Source organism: Engystomops pustulosus, chromosome 4 (genome assembly GCF_040894005.1).
Source record: "Engystomops pustulosus chromosome 4, aEngPut4.maternal, whole genome shotgun sequence".
Lineage (NCBI taxonomy): Eukaryota > Metazoa > Chordata > Amphibia > Anura > Leptodactylidae > Engystomops > Engystomops pustulosus.
This window is the reverse complement of record NC_092414.1, coordinates 104,061,256-104,081,095: the sequence shown is the minus strand read 5'-3', so window position 1 is coordinate 104,081,095 and position 19,840 is coordinate 104,061,256. Positions and strand designations below refer to the sequence as shown.

The 19,840-nt window shown below is 39.2% G+C and overlaps 1 protein-coding gene across 1 annotated transcript in view; it reads right to left on the bottom strand.

Annotated features, from left to right (window-relative positions):
• The window catches only part of MET (MET proto-oncogene, receptor tyrosine kinase), a 105,518-nt gene that overhangs the window by 53,765 nt on the left and 31,913 nt on the right, over positions 1 to 19,840 (bottom strand). Inside the window, exons 3-5 of the mRNA XM_072146953.1 lie at positions 7,227 to 7,418; positions 2,280 to 2,414; positions 638 to 811 (exon numbers count right to left, since the gene is read on the bottom strand). Of these exons, the coding sequence (XP_072003054.1) occupies positions 638 to 811; positions 2,280 to 2,414; positions 7,227 to 7,418 (501 nt within the window). The remainder of the gene's footprint in view (positions 1 to 637; positions 812 to 2,279; positions 2,415 to 7,226; positions 7,419 to 19,840) is intronic.

Below are 19,840 nucleotides of genomic sequence, written 5' to 3'. Positions count from 1 at the left end.
GCGGCGTGTTCTCAGTGGAGGATTCCGGTCTTCCGGCGATTCACTAAGGTAGTGTGCCCGATGTTCACTAGGTGTCACTGCTGCGCTGAATTCTGTTGGAGTTCACTGAAGTTCACTGTCCTACCCTGGGTGCAGGTAAGCGCGTGTCAAGCGCCACTTTTTTAAAAAAAAATACAGCGTTTTTTTCTAAATCCGTCGGGTTTTCTTATGGCCACGCACCGCAATATCCGTCGCGTGCATGCCGGTGCTGATGCGCCACAATCCGATGGTGTGCGCCAAAATCCCGGGGCAAATCAGGGAAAATCAGAGCAAACCGGAAATATTCGGGTAACGCGACGGAAAAACGTGATTCTGGCCCTTAGTAAATGACCCCCAATATCTAATGTCGGAGGCTGGTGTATCTGTAGAATACAATAGTTTATGTCAGAGAATCTAGAGAAAGCAGCTTGCGGGCTCTGTAATTTACAGTCAAAGCGTTATCTTGATGAGTGACAGAGACTGTTTCCCAAAAAAGTTAAAGAAATTATCTTCTAACAGTATCAAACTATTTAAACCCTAATAAAGTTGTTACCAAGAGAATTTTCCCTAAAATGTTGGAATTAGTAAGCATCTTTAAGATATTGCTTGTACTGTTTACCTTACTCACGACTGGAGAGCAGATTTCTTGAGTCCACTCTTCTTTTAAACACTCCTGCTTAGTGGAACAATGATCTTTGCACCAGCCGCACTTCATATATGCAGGAGTAGAGATGCAACTACTACAGGACCTGTGCTGTTCGCACCCAATACCTGTTAATGGAACCTTCACTATCTGCAATACATATCAATGGGAAAGAAAATTTTAAAATGCTCAGACAGTAGTGTGACTACTACTTATGATTTACATGATAACACTTGGCTTTATTAATACTGTTCTTCATTATATTGTCAATGAAATGTTTACAATTTAAAATTCAGATTCTTTAATAATGGCTACAACTAATAAATATCCACTGGATACTGGAAAGAATGAAATATGAAATATCCTTGAACTATCCATAGCTAGGTAGAATATTGTTTCTCTATGCTAACATTTTTTACCTTTTCAATGATATTTTAATAGCTCCGTAATCCTGTGGATATTCAATAGGAAGAAGAAAGGCACGTTCAAGCAAATTTGTGCCATTGTACAAATTCTGAGTTCTACAGATCTCTAATAAGCATCACATAGAAACTTGCTTAATCTCTCCAATTTTATATGAGTAAAATTCCCCCATTTCTCTTGTCTTTATACACACAGTAATACTTGGAATACTTTAATTGATCACATAGGAAATACATCTTCTCTGTGGTGATGATGATAGTGAAGATACAGGCACTCCTGTGCTCGCTGAGTAAATTAAGATGTAAATATAACAGATGAAAGCCTGATAAATGGAGTGTGTGCATGTGTTTGGTTTGCTGAATAGCTAACAACAATAGTTTTGCCTCCACAAATAGATGTTGTGTACATTATTGCTTGTAAGTTTGTGCTGCCACCCAACTTCCTTCACAGCTCACATAGAACTCGGGCTGAAGCTGAGAGTCTTCTGGATGTGGTGGGTTACCATCTTTGTTATCCACTTTGCTGTAAGAGTAGGTGAGCCCCAGCAGGCGGCTGTGACCCTACTGCAGATATAAAATCCTGCTGTGGTGACGTCACCTATGTATGCTCAAATGATTTTCAACCAGTTTAAAAGGCTGAGTCTTTGGAGGCAAAACTATTGCTGTTAGCCACTCCAAAGAACCAAGCACAGGCACACCCTCCATTTATCAGGCTCTATTCTGTAATATTTAGCTTTACATGCACCTTCTTCATTTACTCAGCCAGTACACGACTGACTGTATCTTTATATATGTTTGTGGTCTAGATTATCTAGCCTCTTTTTTCTGGAAAAAGGGATTTTCAGCAATACACCAGTGAGGGCACCAAACACACAGACACAACCCTTTTCACTCACAGTACTGCCCAGTCAGCGGCTTGTGCATTGCTCCACAAGATGACGTTTTGCTAATGGTCTGGGACCTCAGCTTGCATTTGTGCTACAAGTAGAGAAATTGCTAATCTCTATTATGAAATTATGTTATCTGTATGAATGCAGTCTGATATAACAAAAGAAATATCCCTTGAATAAAACATAGCACAGACATGTACAGATCAATCACAAATTGTGTATTGTATGATATATCCATTACTATGTAGCCAAATCCTGTTCTGTATGTACAGTAATATTAGTCATACCAAAGAATCCCTACCATACCTTCATTCCTGTGCTAACCAAGATATATCCATCATCCTTGGATGTTTCATTGATAACCACTGTTGGGGAAATAGGACGTGTATCAAGGGGAATATTAACATGGGGTTGAGCCTGGCTAGACCTCGAGACAACAACCTGCAAAACAGAGATAATTTTTACTTATAAAACTGGTAAACAAATGTCTAAATTTAGTGTTCATAAATTACAATTTAGATGTATAGGAAGGTGTTAGGTCTCTCAATGACAAGCAAAATTACAAAAAGCATAATAGCAAAAAAATACATTAATTCTGGGAATACTTGATAAATTTGACACATTTGGCACGTTTTACTTTCTTTTTAATTTCTTTTAAAAGTAAAACAATGCAGACAAAATATGTCACGCCCAGCACAGAATGTCTGCACGCTTTACTGTTTCTGTATAAGTATCAATTAGGACCCCACAAACACAACCACATGGGAGCCAGTGATAGGGCCACACAATTTGCGGCCACATCATGGCCCCCCATTGAGGTCTATGGCACCTATGACACAGTGTCTCACAGCACCATGTCTGAGCTGGGCAGCCACTCGTCTTTCAAAGGAGAGGGTTGGAGTAAGGAGTGTCCCAGGCAACCATATGTTTTTGTGTATGAGGCCTAGCAAAGAGATTAATATTGAAAATATTGATATTATATGTATGAAATATACTTGCCTATGCCCTGCCAATAGATTATAAACATTTTTTCCAGATAAAATCACTTTTTTTTGCCAGAATTTATGCAGCCATAGAGTCTCCACAGTGTGATCCAAAGGGGGATTAATTGGTGTACATCTCTGAGGTGTATTGTGGTAATATAACATCTGTGCCAGTAGGCTTTAGCACCATCATCTCCCTGTAAAGTTAGGAAGAAGATGCACTGCTGACTGTGATTTTGTGATTAGTTTGCATTCTGCCCTGCACATGTCTGACACCTAACTTATTTTATTCCTGGCTGTCTTAATTCATTTTCTCAAGTTTTCTGTACTTCCCTATTTTTTTGATCATTTGACGCTAGTAATTTTTCTCTTGATTCTATATTGCATTGTCCTCTTGGTTTTCACGTGTATTTCAACTATTTTTCTGAGTTGGTTTATCCTGTCTCTGTGATTTCCCTGTCGGCTGGAAGAAAACGTGACCAGTTGTCACCTACCAGGGTGGATGTGTAAACAGGTAGGGACAGCTGGGTGGGTCTTTATTCAGGGCTCACTGTGTGCATCTGTCCTTTCCTTTTTCATCGTATTTTCCAATTTAAAACAGCAGTATTACAGATAAAGTGAACTACATAGAGAAAGAGACATTCCTGCCATTAAACCAAATTAATGTTATTGTTTGCATGATGAAAAATTCTACAATTTTCCAATTAACTTTTCGTATAAATTTCTCATGGTTTTTTGTATCTCAGCTTGCTGTCACTTTATAAAATGTGTCATACCAGTGACTACTAGTAAACAGCTCGTTATTATCATAGAGAGTAATCAAACTTGTGTGTTATAACAAGCCGTGAACTTGCAAGACGATGGTCAGATTTCTGTCCACTGGAAATAAATAAAGAAGTTTTCTATATGTTCTAGAAAACAATGAGGAATTGATACAGAAAGTATATTAGAAATTTGTATAAATTTAATTATTTAAACAATATCAATTACTTGTGGAAATGGGAATCCTCTTTTAACTATGCCACATAAGTGGCTGTCCTAATGACAGAAAATTAAATTACTTTGGGCAAACATAGATTTGCTCTAAAAGCCTTTTCCTAACATCGACTTCTGCCCCCATCTTTCAACCCATTTCACTTTTTGAAAGTTCTATGAATTGCAAATTTCTACACTAAAATCTTAGCACATCAGATCTCATGATAAATTCCCCTGAACCTGAAATTAAGCCATTTATTTCTGTGGGAAGATCACCACCAGAACAAGATGTCAATACAGATGACATGTGGCTCCACAACAGAAGTGCTAGAGCAGCATTCAGCGCCATATTATGAGCCAATTTGCCCTTCAAAAGGCCCCACCAAGTGTGGGCAATTTGGGGGTCGCATGCCAACTATATGTTTTGGCAGACTCCAGCTCTCCGCCTGTAGCCAGTAGCCAGTATTTTTTTTCCTGTGGCAGAGCAGGGAAAAATAAGACCAGAGACCGCGGAGCACCAGTATGCTGACATCTTGAAGATGTCAGATCAAGAAGATGAGGACACCGTGCATGGTTGGAAAAGGAGAAAGTGAGAATGATGTTATTAAATAGAGTAAATAGTTGTATTACTGAGGGTGTGGGGACTATGTTTATAGATCTATTACAGGATGGTGGAGGCTGTGTAGATAGATGTATTACTGGGGTGTTGGAGGCTGTGTATATAGTTGTATTACTTGGGGGGAGTGTAGGCTATATATGGGGCCTCCACCAGATTTTGCACCAATGGGCCCCCATCAACCTTAATCTGGCTCTGGCTGCAGTGCCAATCACAGTGCAACCTCCTGAGGAATTGAGAGGTAAGTAAAGCTTTTTTGATTCAGTCAAACATCTGCAATATGTTTGAGTTGGACAAACCCTTTAAAAGTACATCTACTAATGGACAGACCTTGCCTTCCACAAAGTTCATGGTGAAAGGAAGAGCTGTCATTATGTCTGCATTTTTACCATTCTCAATGCTTCTTATGCTTCATGCTCCGATTCCCGCACATAATGAGCACAACCACTACTTTATAATAAGTGACCCAATCTACAGTTTAACAAGTTCATGAAATAAACAGTGACGTGTCTTTAACATTTCTGCTGAAATATCTAATTACCTTTCTGACATTCTTTAACAGTGGAGAAGCTATAGTAACTGGCAATACTGCTCAGCTTTTACGCTTTCCGAAAAAATAGCTATTGTAAAATACCTGATTCACTTTGCACACAACAGCTGTACTCTTTGCACTGTTTCCCAGCCTTAGCCTGGAAGCTAACAATGTGAGAGGCTCAAACAGCTGCAACCTTTCATAGCATAAAAAGCTTTTCACCAAGTCCCAGCATAGGAAGGAAGTGAAATTGTTGCTCTTTTCCTCTTTCTACTTGGCAGCTGCCTCAAGAACTATATTACCCGTCTGCTTTGTCATATTCACACTGTCTAATAAAAAGCTGTAAGTGAGCGGGAGACAAGCCGTAACACTTGTTTTGCCAAAACATCTCACTACTATTAACAACTTCAGGCTGCTCACTAAACACATCTGTTATATTTCACATGTAATGAAAATTTCCTCATCTATATGATACATGAATTAATACATTTGAAAAATATACTGTATGTAACTTTCGCTGCTGGTTAACAAAGTAGGTTTGTGGACTAAAAAGTAAATTTTTTATCTAGGAGGTAAGTGTAGTTTTACAAAGTTTTCTGAGGCCAAAGACCAGATAGTGGCAAGAAATTATCAAATAGAGTTTGTATAGATCTTTATGTAATGAGGCGATTCACCTACTTTTGTCTATGTCTATACACTAAAAGACTTATCCGATATCCACAGCATAGAGAATATGGGTGGAGTTATCATACGCTGCTGCACTGAAGACCCCTCCTCTCCTGTGAAAGGATACATCTGGAGACTCCAACCTCCTGATATATCTGGTGGCCAGGCTACACAGTCAACCTACCTGCCTACAATTGCGCAGTAACATGAGTGTACAGGCTTGTGACAGGAATGTCAACATTAAGCTGTTTGGTCAAAGCAGAGGCTGGTGGATTGCTAGTAATTGCAATTACTTCATGGCTTGTATGCCAGAAAACTGACATACAACCCTGATACACTTCCCCCTATATGTCAATCTGGTGGAGGACCTACCTCCAATGAGGGCTATGATTAGGTGAATGAACCCCCCTACTTTTATTCTGAAATTTCGTAGCGTTCCTGTTCTCTGCTTTTCTCTGTTTTACACCACACAGAATTGAGCACCAATATATTTGTGACATGCTTTCCATTCCATTCTTGAGTGGTATACATGGATTGTAATATTAATAGACTTCCACTTGCAGCTTGTAATAGAAAATTCCAAGTGACAGCCATAGTAGCCTCTCAGAGGCTCTTGGATATCATTGCAACTGATCTGAGACTCCAGATGATGATATCGATGGACAACACTCATTTGTTGGATCTGTCTGCTTTGTCCTAACAGGTTAACTGCTGACATTGATTGCGCTGGTAAATGGCAATTGATGGCTGTATAATAAGCAGATCTCTTCCCTGTATGGAGAGGGCCCAGCCCATGAGACCTCTCTACGCAGGATTCAATTTATTGGTGATCTACCATGTGCAGTCACCAGTAGTTTAAACAAAGCTCTTATGCACTCTGATCATTGTCCTTTATGTTCCAAGTATTTCTTGAGTGCCATCACAGAGTGTTTCCTCTGGTGACTAATGGCTCAAGAAAAACGAAGCTGATGTTTGTTTTTCAACTGAACTTCATTTTAGTAATGCTTGTAGAATATATACACATAATAAATATTCATTTCAGCCAATATTTTGAAGTAAAAAAGTTGTGACTTATATTTTAGTTTGCAGTTTGTATAAAGTAATGTTTAAGATGACATCTACAGGATTGGAATGAGATGACTAATGGCCATTATATTAGTGGGAATTAAAAGCTGATGTTGAGATAAACTGTAGACTGACTGATGTTACTTGTCAACATGTCTGACAGAAATGTGCAAACAGCTACTGATCATCTAGTGAAATAAAAGAGATGTAATCTTTGTATAATGAACGATTATTGTACTGCCCCACATGTACTCTAAGTGAATGAGTTACTTTGTGTGGGAACATAGCACATTACATAGTATGACAGCTATAACATAATAGAACTTCTGCTGCACTAGTACAAGCATATACTGACATATATCAAAAACTGGGCATGTCTCAGAATACAGGATTATGGGATCATAAATTAAGTTTACCTGTATAAAACGCCCCTCAGATGTGCCTAGATTGGCTATGGTAAGGTCACCTTGAATGAAGATGGAAATGGATGTCAGCAGCACATTGTTAAATTGGCCCATTAATAAATCAAGGCGCTGTATTGGCAAAGTAACTTCAAATCGATTTTCTTCAATTGGCGATGAACAGTGGGAGACATTCTTCAAGTAAGTCTGAAAAACAAATAAAGAGTGTGTTACCACAACTAGAAACAATAAGTCTGTATTTCAATTTAGTGCTAATCTGGGCTGTAGAGTAACTTTACTTTAAATGAAATCTTTCACCATGAATCCACTAACTGAGGTATTCCTGATGTTAGATTTCTGCTTGTGTTCTATCACTATCTTTACCTGATCTTTCTGCCCCATCTCACTAAATTAAAGCTGTATCTTTCTTTCATGTTAACTTCAGAGGCTACTGGGGTGTGGAGTAACCTGGCCGAGTCTCAGGAGCCCTTGTAACCACTGTGACGCCTCCCTGCGCATTCTTGCAGCACCATTCAGCCCTTTAGCCCATGCTCACGCATACTCGATAACTCCCGGCTCACCAATGTCTTTTCGGGGGCTTTGCTTATGCACCCAAGGAGCCAGCGATACGCCAGGAGCTAAGTGTGGGCATGAAAGAAAGAACCAGTTTTTATTTAGTTAGATGGGCCAAAACGATTAGATAAACACAGTGTAGGGCTTAGAACACAAGCAGAATACCATCAAGAATACTCCAGTTAGGGAATTCCTGATGGCACTTTTTTAAAGGAACTTTAAACTTTAAAGGAAATCTACTTGCATATCTTTAACTTTTACTTTTAACTTCATGCTAATGAAGTGCAAGTGCTCTTGGCATCACCAGAGCCACTCCGAGCTTCAAGGCTCTTACACACCCCTTGAAACACTTGTGCTCAACCTCCTTTTTCTGTCTGTGCTTTCCTCCTACCTCTGCTGTAATCTTGATGAGTATATGATACTTACTGCTGCCATAACATTTCCAGCATCCTTCTTCCACTGTGCTTCCTCCCTCCCTCTCTGTGCACGTAGAGAGCAGAGTGGCGGAAATCTCAAGTTAGCAGTTAGTGAAAGACTCCACTTGAAAGGTCTTCATAAGAAATAACTAAGTATAATTACTATAAACCAACTTAGTAATGCAGTGTTGCCTTATCCACCTTTTTACATTGGATACATATTTTAGAAAGTAATAGTCCTGAAAAGAAGTCAAAGTAAAGAAGACTATTCAATATCATTAGTCACAGCCTGTGCTCCGGAACAAGTGGATTCATCTAGCACAGTGATGGCGAACCTTTTAGAGACCGAGTGCCCAAACTACAACCAAGACCCGCTTATTTATCATTTAACATAGAAAACATAGAAATTTGACATAGAAATTTTATTTGTGATTTATACTCCCTGCTCAGTCACAACACTTTCCCACTCCTCCAGTAGTCCCAGGTAGTGCTGTCACTTTAAAATAGCTCTATGCACAGCAAGTCCTGGGCTGTCTGGGACTGCAGGAAGATACCTGGAGTCATCTCTGGTGATGGCCTGGGTGCCCACAGAAAGGGCTCCGAGTGCCACCTCCGGCACCAGTGCCATAGGTTCGCCACCACTGATCTAGCATGTGAAAAGATGTGCTTACTATAATTGCTTGCTAAAAGGATTGTACACTTTACTTTGTGTTTCTGTAATGTGTGGGGGGTAGGATATTAGGTAAATTACCAATATAACTTTCTTGATGTCATCATGCATGGTCATGACTGGGTGCCATAGACGTCAATTAGAAAGTTGAACAATCCTGTTGTCATCAGTAGGTTTTGGAAAACATTTTTTAAACATGTATGGCTACTAATAAACCTGCACATGATATATTCCTATACATATATTTGGCACTTGACAATGGTCAAAAATAATGCCAATTATGCAGTTATGTAACAAATAGCAAAATACTGCTTACTTATACTGGTGCTCTAGTCCATTATAAACAATTTTTGTTGCAGAAGTTAGTGTAAGATTCATCCAGAAATGAAACGGTATCTAACATTTGTCTGCGCTGGGATTGTGTTGCGCCCAATCGTTTTCTGATGGCTTTAATTCAACTAAAATCGGGGGGCGTGCCGTTGGACAATGCGACTGATTCAGACTTAGCGCAGGATTTAACTTTCAAATTGTGTTGCAAGGCCAAGCACTTACATGCACCACTAAAAGATGTTGAGCTCTGTCGGACCTAAGCAGGGAAGCGACACATGCAGGATATTGGGCGCACAATCTTAATGAATAACGGCAATGTGCATTATCGCCGGACAATGCACTTTTGGTGAACTCCAACGGCTGCATAAGTAAATGAGCCCCAATATCTTTACCTTTACCAGATCAGTAGAGCTGCTGTAATAAGCACGGCTAAAAATAAGTAAAATTCCATTAATAAGTACTAATTCCACTGTGATACATTTTGTTCTATTTTCAGGTGTTTAATATGCACCTGAAATAAACTCCACTAATATCTTATCTGACTCATCATATGTTTCATCCGCATTTAGTCTAGACAGTTCATTTAAATTCTACAACGGTCTATTGTAATTCAGAATTCCTCTCTCTGAGCATGTTAACTTCACAGAAAATTCAATAGGAATCTATTAATTGGTAATGCGGTTAATATTGATGATTGCCTTTCATTTCAGACAAATGATACTGGCCACGTATAGCAGTCCCCCTAAGGATGGCTGTACATCAATAAAATAGCTGTAGCTCTCAGTGTTGATTGAGATAGTAAGTAACTGCTCTTAGCTACAACAAAATAGAATGGGTTAACAAAAAATATTTTTTTATGTATCTGTAGACTGTCTCAGTGACTGTCTGTCACTGGCAGTCTCTTTCAGTGACTCTCTGTCGCTGGCAGTCTCTTTCAGTGACTGACTGTCACTGGCAGTCTCTTTCAGTGACTGTCTGTTGCTGGCAGTCTATTTCAGTGACTGTATGTGTCTGGCAGCCTCTTTCAGTGACTGTCTGTCTCTGGCAGTCTCTTTCAGTGACTATCTCTGACACTCTCATTCTCGTGACTGTTTCTGACACTCATTCAAGTGTCTGTGACACTCACATTCCAGTGACTGTCTATGAGACTCTCATTCCAGTGACTGAATCAGGCACTCTCATTCCAGTTACTGTCTCTGATACACTCATTCCAGTGACTGTCTCTGACACACTCATTCGACTGACTGTCTTTAACACTCTCATTCCAGTGAGTGTCTCTGACACTCTTATCCGAGTGTCTGACACTCTCATTCCACTGACTGTCTCTGACACTCACATTCCACTGACTGTCTCTGACACTAATTCCAGTTACTGTCTCTGACACTCAGATTCCAGTGACTGTCTCTGACACTCATTTGAGTGCCTCTGACACTCTCATTCCGGTGACTGTCTTTGACACTCACATTCCAGTGACTGTCTCTGACACTCACATTCCACTGACTGTCTCTGACACTCACATTCCACTGACTGTCTCTGACACTCACATTCCACTGACTGTCTCTGACACTCACATTCCACTGACTGTCTCTGACACTAATTCCAGTTACTGTCTCTGACACTCACATTCCAGTTACTGTCTCTGACACTCACATTCCAGTGACTGTCTCTGACACTCATTTGAGTGCCTCTGACACTCTCATTCCGGTGACTGTCTCTGACACTCTCATTCCAGTGACTGTCTCTGACATTCTTATTTCAGTGACTGTCTCTGACACTCATTCAAGTGTCTGACACTCATATTCCAGTGACTGTCTCTGACACTCACATTCCAGTGACTGTCTCTGACACTCTCATTCCAGTGACTGTCTCTAACACCATCATTCCAGTGACTGTCTCTGACTTTTTTCTTTTGAGTTTCTCTGACACTCTCATTCCTTTGACTGTCTCTGACACTCTCATTCCAGTGACTGTCTCTGACTCTCATTCAAGTGTCTGACATTCTCATTCGAGTGTCTCTGACACTCACATTCCAGTGACTGTCTCTGACACTCATTTCAGTGACTGCCTCTGACGCACGCATTTCAGTGACTGTCTATGACACACTCATTCCAGTGACTGTCTCTGACATTCATTTCAGTGACTGTCTCTGACACACGAATTTCAGTGACTGTCTTTGACACTCATTTGAGTGTCTCTGACACTCTCATTTGAGTGTCACTGACACACTCATTCCAATGACTGTCCCTGACACTGATTCCAGTGACTGTCTCTGGCACTCTGATTCCAGTGACTGTCTCTGACACTCTCATTCCTATGACTGTCTCTGACACTCATTCCAATGACTGTCTCTGACACTCTCATTCCAGTGACTGTCTCTGACACTCTCATTCCGGTGACTGTCTCTGACACTCATTCAAGTGTCTGACACTCACATTCCAGTGACTGTCTCTGAAACTCACATTCCAGTGACTGTCTCTGACACTCTCATTCCAGTGACTGTCTCTGACATCATCATTCCAGTGACTGTCTCTTACACTCTCTTTTGAGTTTCTCTGACACTCTCATTCCTATGATTGTCTTTGACAATCTCATTCCAGTGACTGTCTCTGACACTCATTCAAGTGTCTGACACTCTCATTTGAGTGTCTCTGAAACTCACATTCCAGTGACTATCTCTGACTCTCTCATTCCTTTTACTGTCTCTGGCACTCTCATTCCAGTGACTTTCTCTAACACTCATTCAAGTGTCTGTCACTCTTATTCGAGTGTCTTTGACACTCACATTCTAGTGGCGGTCTCTGACACTCACATTCCAGTGACTTTCTCTGACACTCACATTCCAGTGAATGGCTCTGACACTATCATTCCAGTGACTGTCTCTAACACTCTCATTCCAGTTACTGTCTCTAACACTCATTCAAGTGTGACAATCTCATTCAAGTGTCTCTGACACTCACATTCCAGTGACTGTCTCTGACACTCATTCCAGTGACTGTCTCTGACACTCTCATTCCTGTGACCGTCTCTGACACTTTCATTCCAGTTACTGTCTCTAACACTCATTCAAGTGTGACAATCTCATTCAAGTGTCTCTGACACTCACATTCCAGTGACTGTCTCTGACACTCATTCCAGTGACTGTCTCTGACACTCTCATTCCTGTGACCGTCTCTGACACTTTCATTCCAGTGACTGTCTCTGACACTCTCATTCCAATTACTGTGCCTGACACTTTCATTCCAGTGACTGTCTCTGTCTCTGATGAAAATAAATCAAAACATGTATTTTAGAGTTAAAGCGGTTTTCACTCTACTGATGGCTAAAGATCTAATAGCTGTGAGATGGAAATGCCAGTAACTATAAGAATGAGGCCTCTAATTACTTCTAAATGTCCCATTCCCATAGTGCACATACATGGCTCTATTTACTTCTATGGCCCTAATGAAGATTACTGTCCTGAAAACCCCCACAAAAGGGAACAGGCCGCTCACTGAGCATGAGACACCTGTGGATGCTAAGTCTTGTGACTCCTGGGTTGAAAGCTATCATATATCTTGTAGTTGTATATGTTAGAATTGCAGCTCTTATGTTGATGTCTTTCTCACAATCATTTGTACATTACTTCTACAAACCAATATCTACCACCATGATCAAGGATTGTAAACAAAGCACACTTACATGTTGGTGTGGTCCCCTCTGGCAGGATCTTCTCTTCGCTTACCTTTTTATGCCCTGGCCGAGCACTCTCCATAGCATATTGCAGCAAAGGCTTACCAGTAACACCCGCGATCGGTGCCGGCACCAATCGTGGGTGCTTTCCCGCTGATCGCCGCGGGCAGAGGTGCTGGCGGCTTCAAAAAGATGGCGGCGCGTGCGGCCCACGCGCCGCCATCTTTCTGAGGATCGTCGCTCCCCGTGACATCATCGGGGAGAGGCGATTCGTCGCCATGTTAGCTTCGGGTCTCACGAAGCTATCAGCACATTGTAATGTATGAGTAGTAAAATACACATATACTGCCATACTGTAGTATAGGATCGTACAAACACCATAGGGTTAAAGTACCCTAGGGAGTCTGAAAAATAGTAAAAATAAAAATAAAAAAAAAAGTTAAAAAAAAAATCAAAATAAAATAAAAAAACCTAAAAATTCAAATACCCTTACCCTTGAACTGGTATAAATATAAATAAACAGTAAAAATCATAAACACATTAGGTATCGCCGCGTCCGAAAATGCCCGATCTATCAAAATATGATAACGGTTTTTCACTGCGTTTAACCCCGTAACGGAAAATCGCGCCCAAATTCGAAAATGGCAAATTCGAAAATGGGCAAAATCCCCCCAAAAAATTTTGTACAGGTTTTAATTTTTTTAAATGTATGAAAACGTTATAAAACCTATACAAATTTGGTATCCCCGTAATCGTACCAACCCAAAGAATAAAGTAGACAAGTCATTTGGGGTGCACAGTGAAATCAGTAAAATCCAAGCCCACAAGAATACGGTACAAATGCGTTTTTTTACCAATTTCACTGCATTTGGAATTTTTTTCCCGCCTCCCAGTACACGGCATGGAATATTAAATACCACCATTTTGAATGTGGGGAGTGAAAAATGAAAACACAAAAACGAAAAAGGGCTGCGGCGGGAAGGGGTTAACTACTTTTTGGTTCCAAGATGGGGTTGCAAGCAACATTAGTTTACACATTCTTGCAAAGACTGGCCAGCAAGTAATGAAGCACTTCATGTATGCAGTAATTTCATAGCTCTGACCATTACATTATAATGTAGGGTTTTGTAGATACTAATTAGATTAAAGTAGTGGAATTAAATTATATTGACTTATATTATACAGTAATTAGTTGTCCAATGACTAAGAAACTAATAGCAAGATATTGGATTATTTAAAATAACAAATAATGCAATATTCTTACATTGGAGGGCCCGAATCGCGTTTTCTCGATGTGTTACCCGAATATTTCCGATTTGCGACGATTTTTCCCTGAATTGCCCCGGGTTTTTGGCGCACGCGATCGGATTGTGTCGCATCGGCGCCGGCGTGCACGTGACAGAAATCGGGGGGCGTGGCCGAACGAAAACCCAACGGATTCGGAGAAACCGCCGCATTAAAAAAAAAAAATGTCGCTGGACACGCGCTTACCTTCGCCAGGAAAAGGATCGTGTACTCCGGCGGACCTCGGCGGACTTCAGCGCAGGAGCGACACCTGGTGGACGTCGGCGGAACTGCCTTAGTGAATCGCCGGAAGACCCGACTCCACCACAGAGAACGCGCCGCTGGATCGCGAATGGACTGGGTAAGTAAATCTGCCCCATTGTGTAATAAAAGCCCAACTGTTCATGATTCCTAGTATTTTAGGCTCACAAGACTTATATACAAAAATAAGTGGGCAAATAGTTTACGTCATTTTTTAGGCGAATAGTACTCTGATTCAAACCGACCTCTCCATATACATGCATGTTTGGTTTAGCTGAATATGCAAATGTCAAGTGTTGGAGGAGCGTAGAGAGGCTAGCGTAACTTCAAACTTTACTATATAACACTAAACTGAAAGATTCAATGGTCTGCTAGAAATCCAATGAGTTAACATCCAGATGCCACTTTGTAGGTTACTGGACTAGCACTCTGTAACCATGTCTACTACAGGTAATGTGCTGTGCTATAACAATGTTTGTTTCAATTAAATTGGCCCCATTTTGAGCCTGTGGTCTCTTGGCAGTAAGTACAAAGCCTTACCGGATGAGTGAATTGTGCTTGACCTTCAGAAATTCCAACATATCCAATTTTATACTTCTTGACAAATTTTTTTATCACCCACAAAGTTAACTGAATGTGATATAGTGCTCTGAGGTTTCCACCGCCATCAAAGTAAATCCTAAAACCTAGGCTTATAAAAACACAGCGCATGGCAACACTAATAGTTATGTGGCAGGATGAAGCTGAATTTGTTTTACTGTGTTTCAAAACCTCTAGGAAAGCAGTAAAATAGGTGAAACTGCTATAATCTTATCAGTATATGAATATCACAAATCAATTCAAAAGAAATCTACAATTGAAATCAAGCATGATAAACCAGGGATGCTTACTCATAGACCCATGCACCATGACTGTTGGAATATTCTTATATTTTATATCCATGGCCTCCTTCTAAAATCAGCTATTAAAATTATGCTAATGAGCCTCAGGGGCTGTGCTGGGTGTTACCAGAGTCCATCAGTGATGTCTATTTCACTTGCTTTTTACAACAGCAGAGCAGGTCTCCCCTCCCTTCTGTCTCCCTTCTTCCTCTGCCTGTGTAATCAAGCAGCATCAGGAAGTGCAGGGGAGGGAGACATGCTCTGCTCATTGTAACAACCAGAGAAAAGACATCACTGAGGGGCGCTGGAAACACCCCCAGAGTACCTTGAGTTAATTAGCATAAATGTAAAAGTTTATTTTAGAAGTAAGGAGACCAATAATAACAAATATAAGAAGATAACCACAGTCACGGTGCCTGGATCTACGAGTAATCCCCCTTGTTTTTTCATGTTGGATTTTGGTGGTAGATTTTCTTCGAGCTTATAAGCAGCAAAAAATACAATCTCAAAAAGGAATCAAAAATTATGCACTATATGAACCTGGCCTAGGACACTCTGTAGAAAGGCTGTTGTCATAGTCTTTACTCAGTAACACATTTCAGGTAATTGATTGGCAGATTAGCGGAGCACACATAATGAATTAAAGTGGAATTTTGGTGCAGTTTAAAATAATAAATGCTGAATCAGACACTAATCTAATAAACGTCTGCCCCATTCATCTTACTGAGGGTGGAATAGATCACATTACCATTCTAATGCTCTGACAGCACTGTCTATCTCTTTCCTTATTCACTTATTTGAAGGCATTTGGTTTCCTTTTGCATTAATCTGCATTGCCCCTGAGCAGCTTAGTGCCACTGACTTCCATTTGGGGAGATTTTTCTGCATGTATGAATATGTGTACAATATGTGTACAATGTGTCAGCCATATGCAGGCCTCTTTTTAAGCAGATTTTCTTGATTTGTCCTAAATTCTTCATTGGTTAACTTCTAGAATACTGCTTTAATGTATAAAATGGAAATTTAGGAACCCAGTAGTATAAAATGATCTAAAACATGAAGAACTACGTAGTTTTAGGAAAGTTGTGACTGGTTATTATATATCATTCAGCAGGTTTTTTTTCATGCCTTAGATTAATACATGCGGCAGTACAAGAAGAAAAGTTAATGAATTGAAAGTCATGTGTTATATCTATTATTGTAATCATAAAATGTAATATTTGTTATTAGGTGGGGAAACACCTGCTTTACAATCATGTCTATTAGAATGAAATATTATTTTCTGATGAGGTTACTCTCGGCTTTATTTGTCTGATTTTACTGTTGTCAGATCACTGTGATCAGTGTGAAGGCTTTTTTATTATGCAGCTGTGTTATTACTTTTAATTTAGTCAAAATTACTAGACCAAATGATGTGTGGGATTTGGCCGATAAGGTCCCCAGGGATCCATTTGTCTTAGTATAGTTTATTTTATCTTATTGGACAAGCTTTGAGGAAGATAAATCTATATGAGCTATTGTGGTTTATTTCTTATGGAACATTGCAATTGTATACTTCAATTATGCTGCACAACGAGACTAATGCTTTTCATATATCATCTTTTTATTAAAAAATAAACCTAAAGTGGTTTATACTTGGCTGTTTCTCATTTTTCAAAAGTTTAGCTTTTTTCAAAAATATAAAAGTCTAATAAGCATCTAATGTGACACTTATCTTTTGTGTATAATATATGGTTCAAATGATATAATATATTTTGGGGCCTTCCCAACCACTGCTTACAAAATAGATTTTTTGTATCTTATTGTATAATTTACTTTTTCTTATTTAATAAAAAAAATGTAGGTTTGGTATCAATCTATAGCCTGATACAGAGTTACACAATATACCTGGGGCCCCCACTTTCCCATTTGGATTTTGATACTCTGTTAGCCCTACAATGTTGGTAAGCACTTTTGTAGTTTTTACACAAAAGTATTTACATCAGGTTCTTAAATTTTCCTGGCTAACACGGTACTTCTACAATTTTCTCAACATACTACAATGTTGGAGTGAGATTGCTTTACAGAGTATCATTCTGAATTATTTTGGATAGGTATGAAATTTCCCCATGAAGACAGCTTATGTACTGGGCATGTGCACAGAGTAATGGAAGTTGTAACATTGACTCTAGCAGCGCCTTCTTTTTGGTTCACCAACTGATCTTGCTGATTCTCTCATATCCATCCATGATCTAATGGTAGCCTGGATATCTGTTGCATTAGGAACCGTTTCTCTGACTGCGCTACTTACTATATATGCCTCATTTTGATGGCCATCTGGTGAGCACAATACACCATGTCGTTTACATTGTTTGTGGTCTGTTACTTTTTTCTTGTTTTCCCTGTGTCCTACTGCACCCTACGGTAAGGTACAATTACTCCAGACAGCATTCACCTACAGTAGTAGGCATCATCTTATGTAACATGTACACCTATCTGTGAAGAATTTGTTGATCTTGTTACTTTATTATGTTATGTGGAAACCGAAAAAGTCACTAACATTACTAATACTGTAATTACCTCTTTTTATACATAAAAATATGAAGTATTTTTCTAATGTGTTATTTTATTACATAAACTTAGAGCAAGCAGGCTTGCTTGTCATTATTCAATATCATAAATTCCCAATATCTTGACCTAATGTTTAAGAAGTCCATGTATATGTAACAAAGTGTATTAAAGTATAATGGACTTAAAACTAGTGGGCCTGACAGTTTTTTGATTTACGCATTGTCTATAGCTGTAACACACATGGAACTCATTTACTTCCAATGATGTAATTCCTATGAAGGATACTGTGGGATATAACCTTACTTTGACCTTGCGGATTTGCAATGGTTCTAACCTCATCTTGCTTTACATACTAAAGCCAATAAAGTATATTTTCAATATTAGAAAAGGCATTTATGATATAATGACAAATCTATAGAGGGTTAAGCTATGAGAGGCAAGTTTATCTCCATTGCCATTGCTATATCCAATGATGTTTAGAGTGCAACTTACAGTTATACTAGCATTAATGCTCCCGTAACAACATACGGTATTTACATAGACTGTAAATTCTTCTTTAGTCTCCTAATAATTCTATTCATATGGTGGCTATATATATATATATATATAAAATAGCTGATGACATAACAGCTGGCAATTGTTTGGATAACGGTTATCTAATTTTATACTACCTACATTTATCAACTTGGTTCTTCTTTTGGTGGCTGCTCTCCCTGGAAAACTCGATAGGGTATTTAAATTCAGTTAACATCTGTAAATGATGGGGGATCATAGTTTCCCAACCAAAGATATTTAATACTTATCTTGTCCCAATAAATTTGGTGTTAATGTACACAGTTGGTTTACAAATATTTGATTGAAACCATTTACAAAATAAACCATATATTGTTACATCATAAATTAGCTCATTGCCTACCAGAAGCACAGTGAAAACCATAAGCAATAAGGTATCTTCAATTTTCTATCCTTTCAGTTGTGAAACATTCACATAATGTAAAATAACCAAATAGTCTTTCATAGCTATCAGATTGATCTGGAAGCCTGAGGGTTAGGTACAACATTATATTTAATCTCCTGTGAAAGGTATCATCTACATATGACAACTTATGGCAACACTACGCAATGCCGTATAGGCCCTTTTTAAAGCCAAGTCCCCTTCCTCCTGACTCAAAACGGATTCCTCTATAAATGCCGGCTGTGGAATGTATATACAGATGTATCCACTCTCATTCTCCTCACTACTACCTAACTTTTTACTTATGCACAATGATCAGCCCTACAACTGGGACATTGAGGATTTCGTTTTCGGGTTAAAGACACAGATGTTCCATGGTTGTTGATAGATGGCTTATATTTAATTCAGAAAATGACCACTAAATCCTCTATTTAAAAATATATTGCCATGGAGTAGTAAAATGTTTGACATGAAGAAGATATAGTAGGGTATAACATTCCTGATATTGCATGCATTGTCACTGATATGATAAACTAACTCTTTACTAATCTGGACCCGATGTGCAGATTATAATGAAGAAGGGATTAAGATGATGCATGAAAAGGTTTTCACTTATGACAAATGTATAATTGAAATAGTAGAGTAAATTTTTTGCACAAGAAGCAAATGAAACATGAAAACTAAACTACAGAAACTTGTTTGTAAACTACTTGTATATCAAACTGAACTTGCATTAAATATTATCTTGTGGAATTGAAGAGGGCATGAGACTAGGCTGGATGGAGAACACTTTAGAGACCAACCTACCTTTATAGAAAAACCTACCTACTTATGGCAAAGTGGCAATTTAAGCAGTAATTTATTAATACCTGTGTGGCTCAGCTTTCAATAATATTAAAATCCTGAGGAAATTTGGTTTATCTTTGTAACTATCCTCCAGGGCCCCTGAACACCAAGAATCTTAGGGCCTGAAGCAGGAGCTCCACTTATAATGCTCTTGACATCGATCTAAATGATGCTGGTGACTTTGCTGGCAGCAT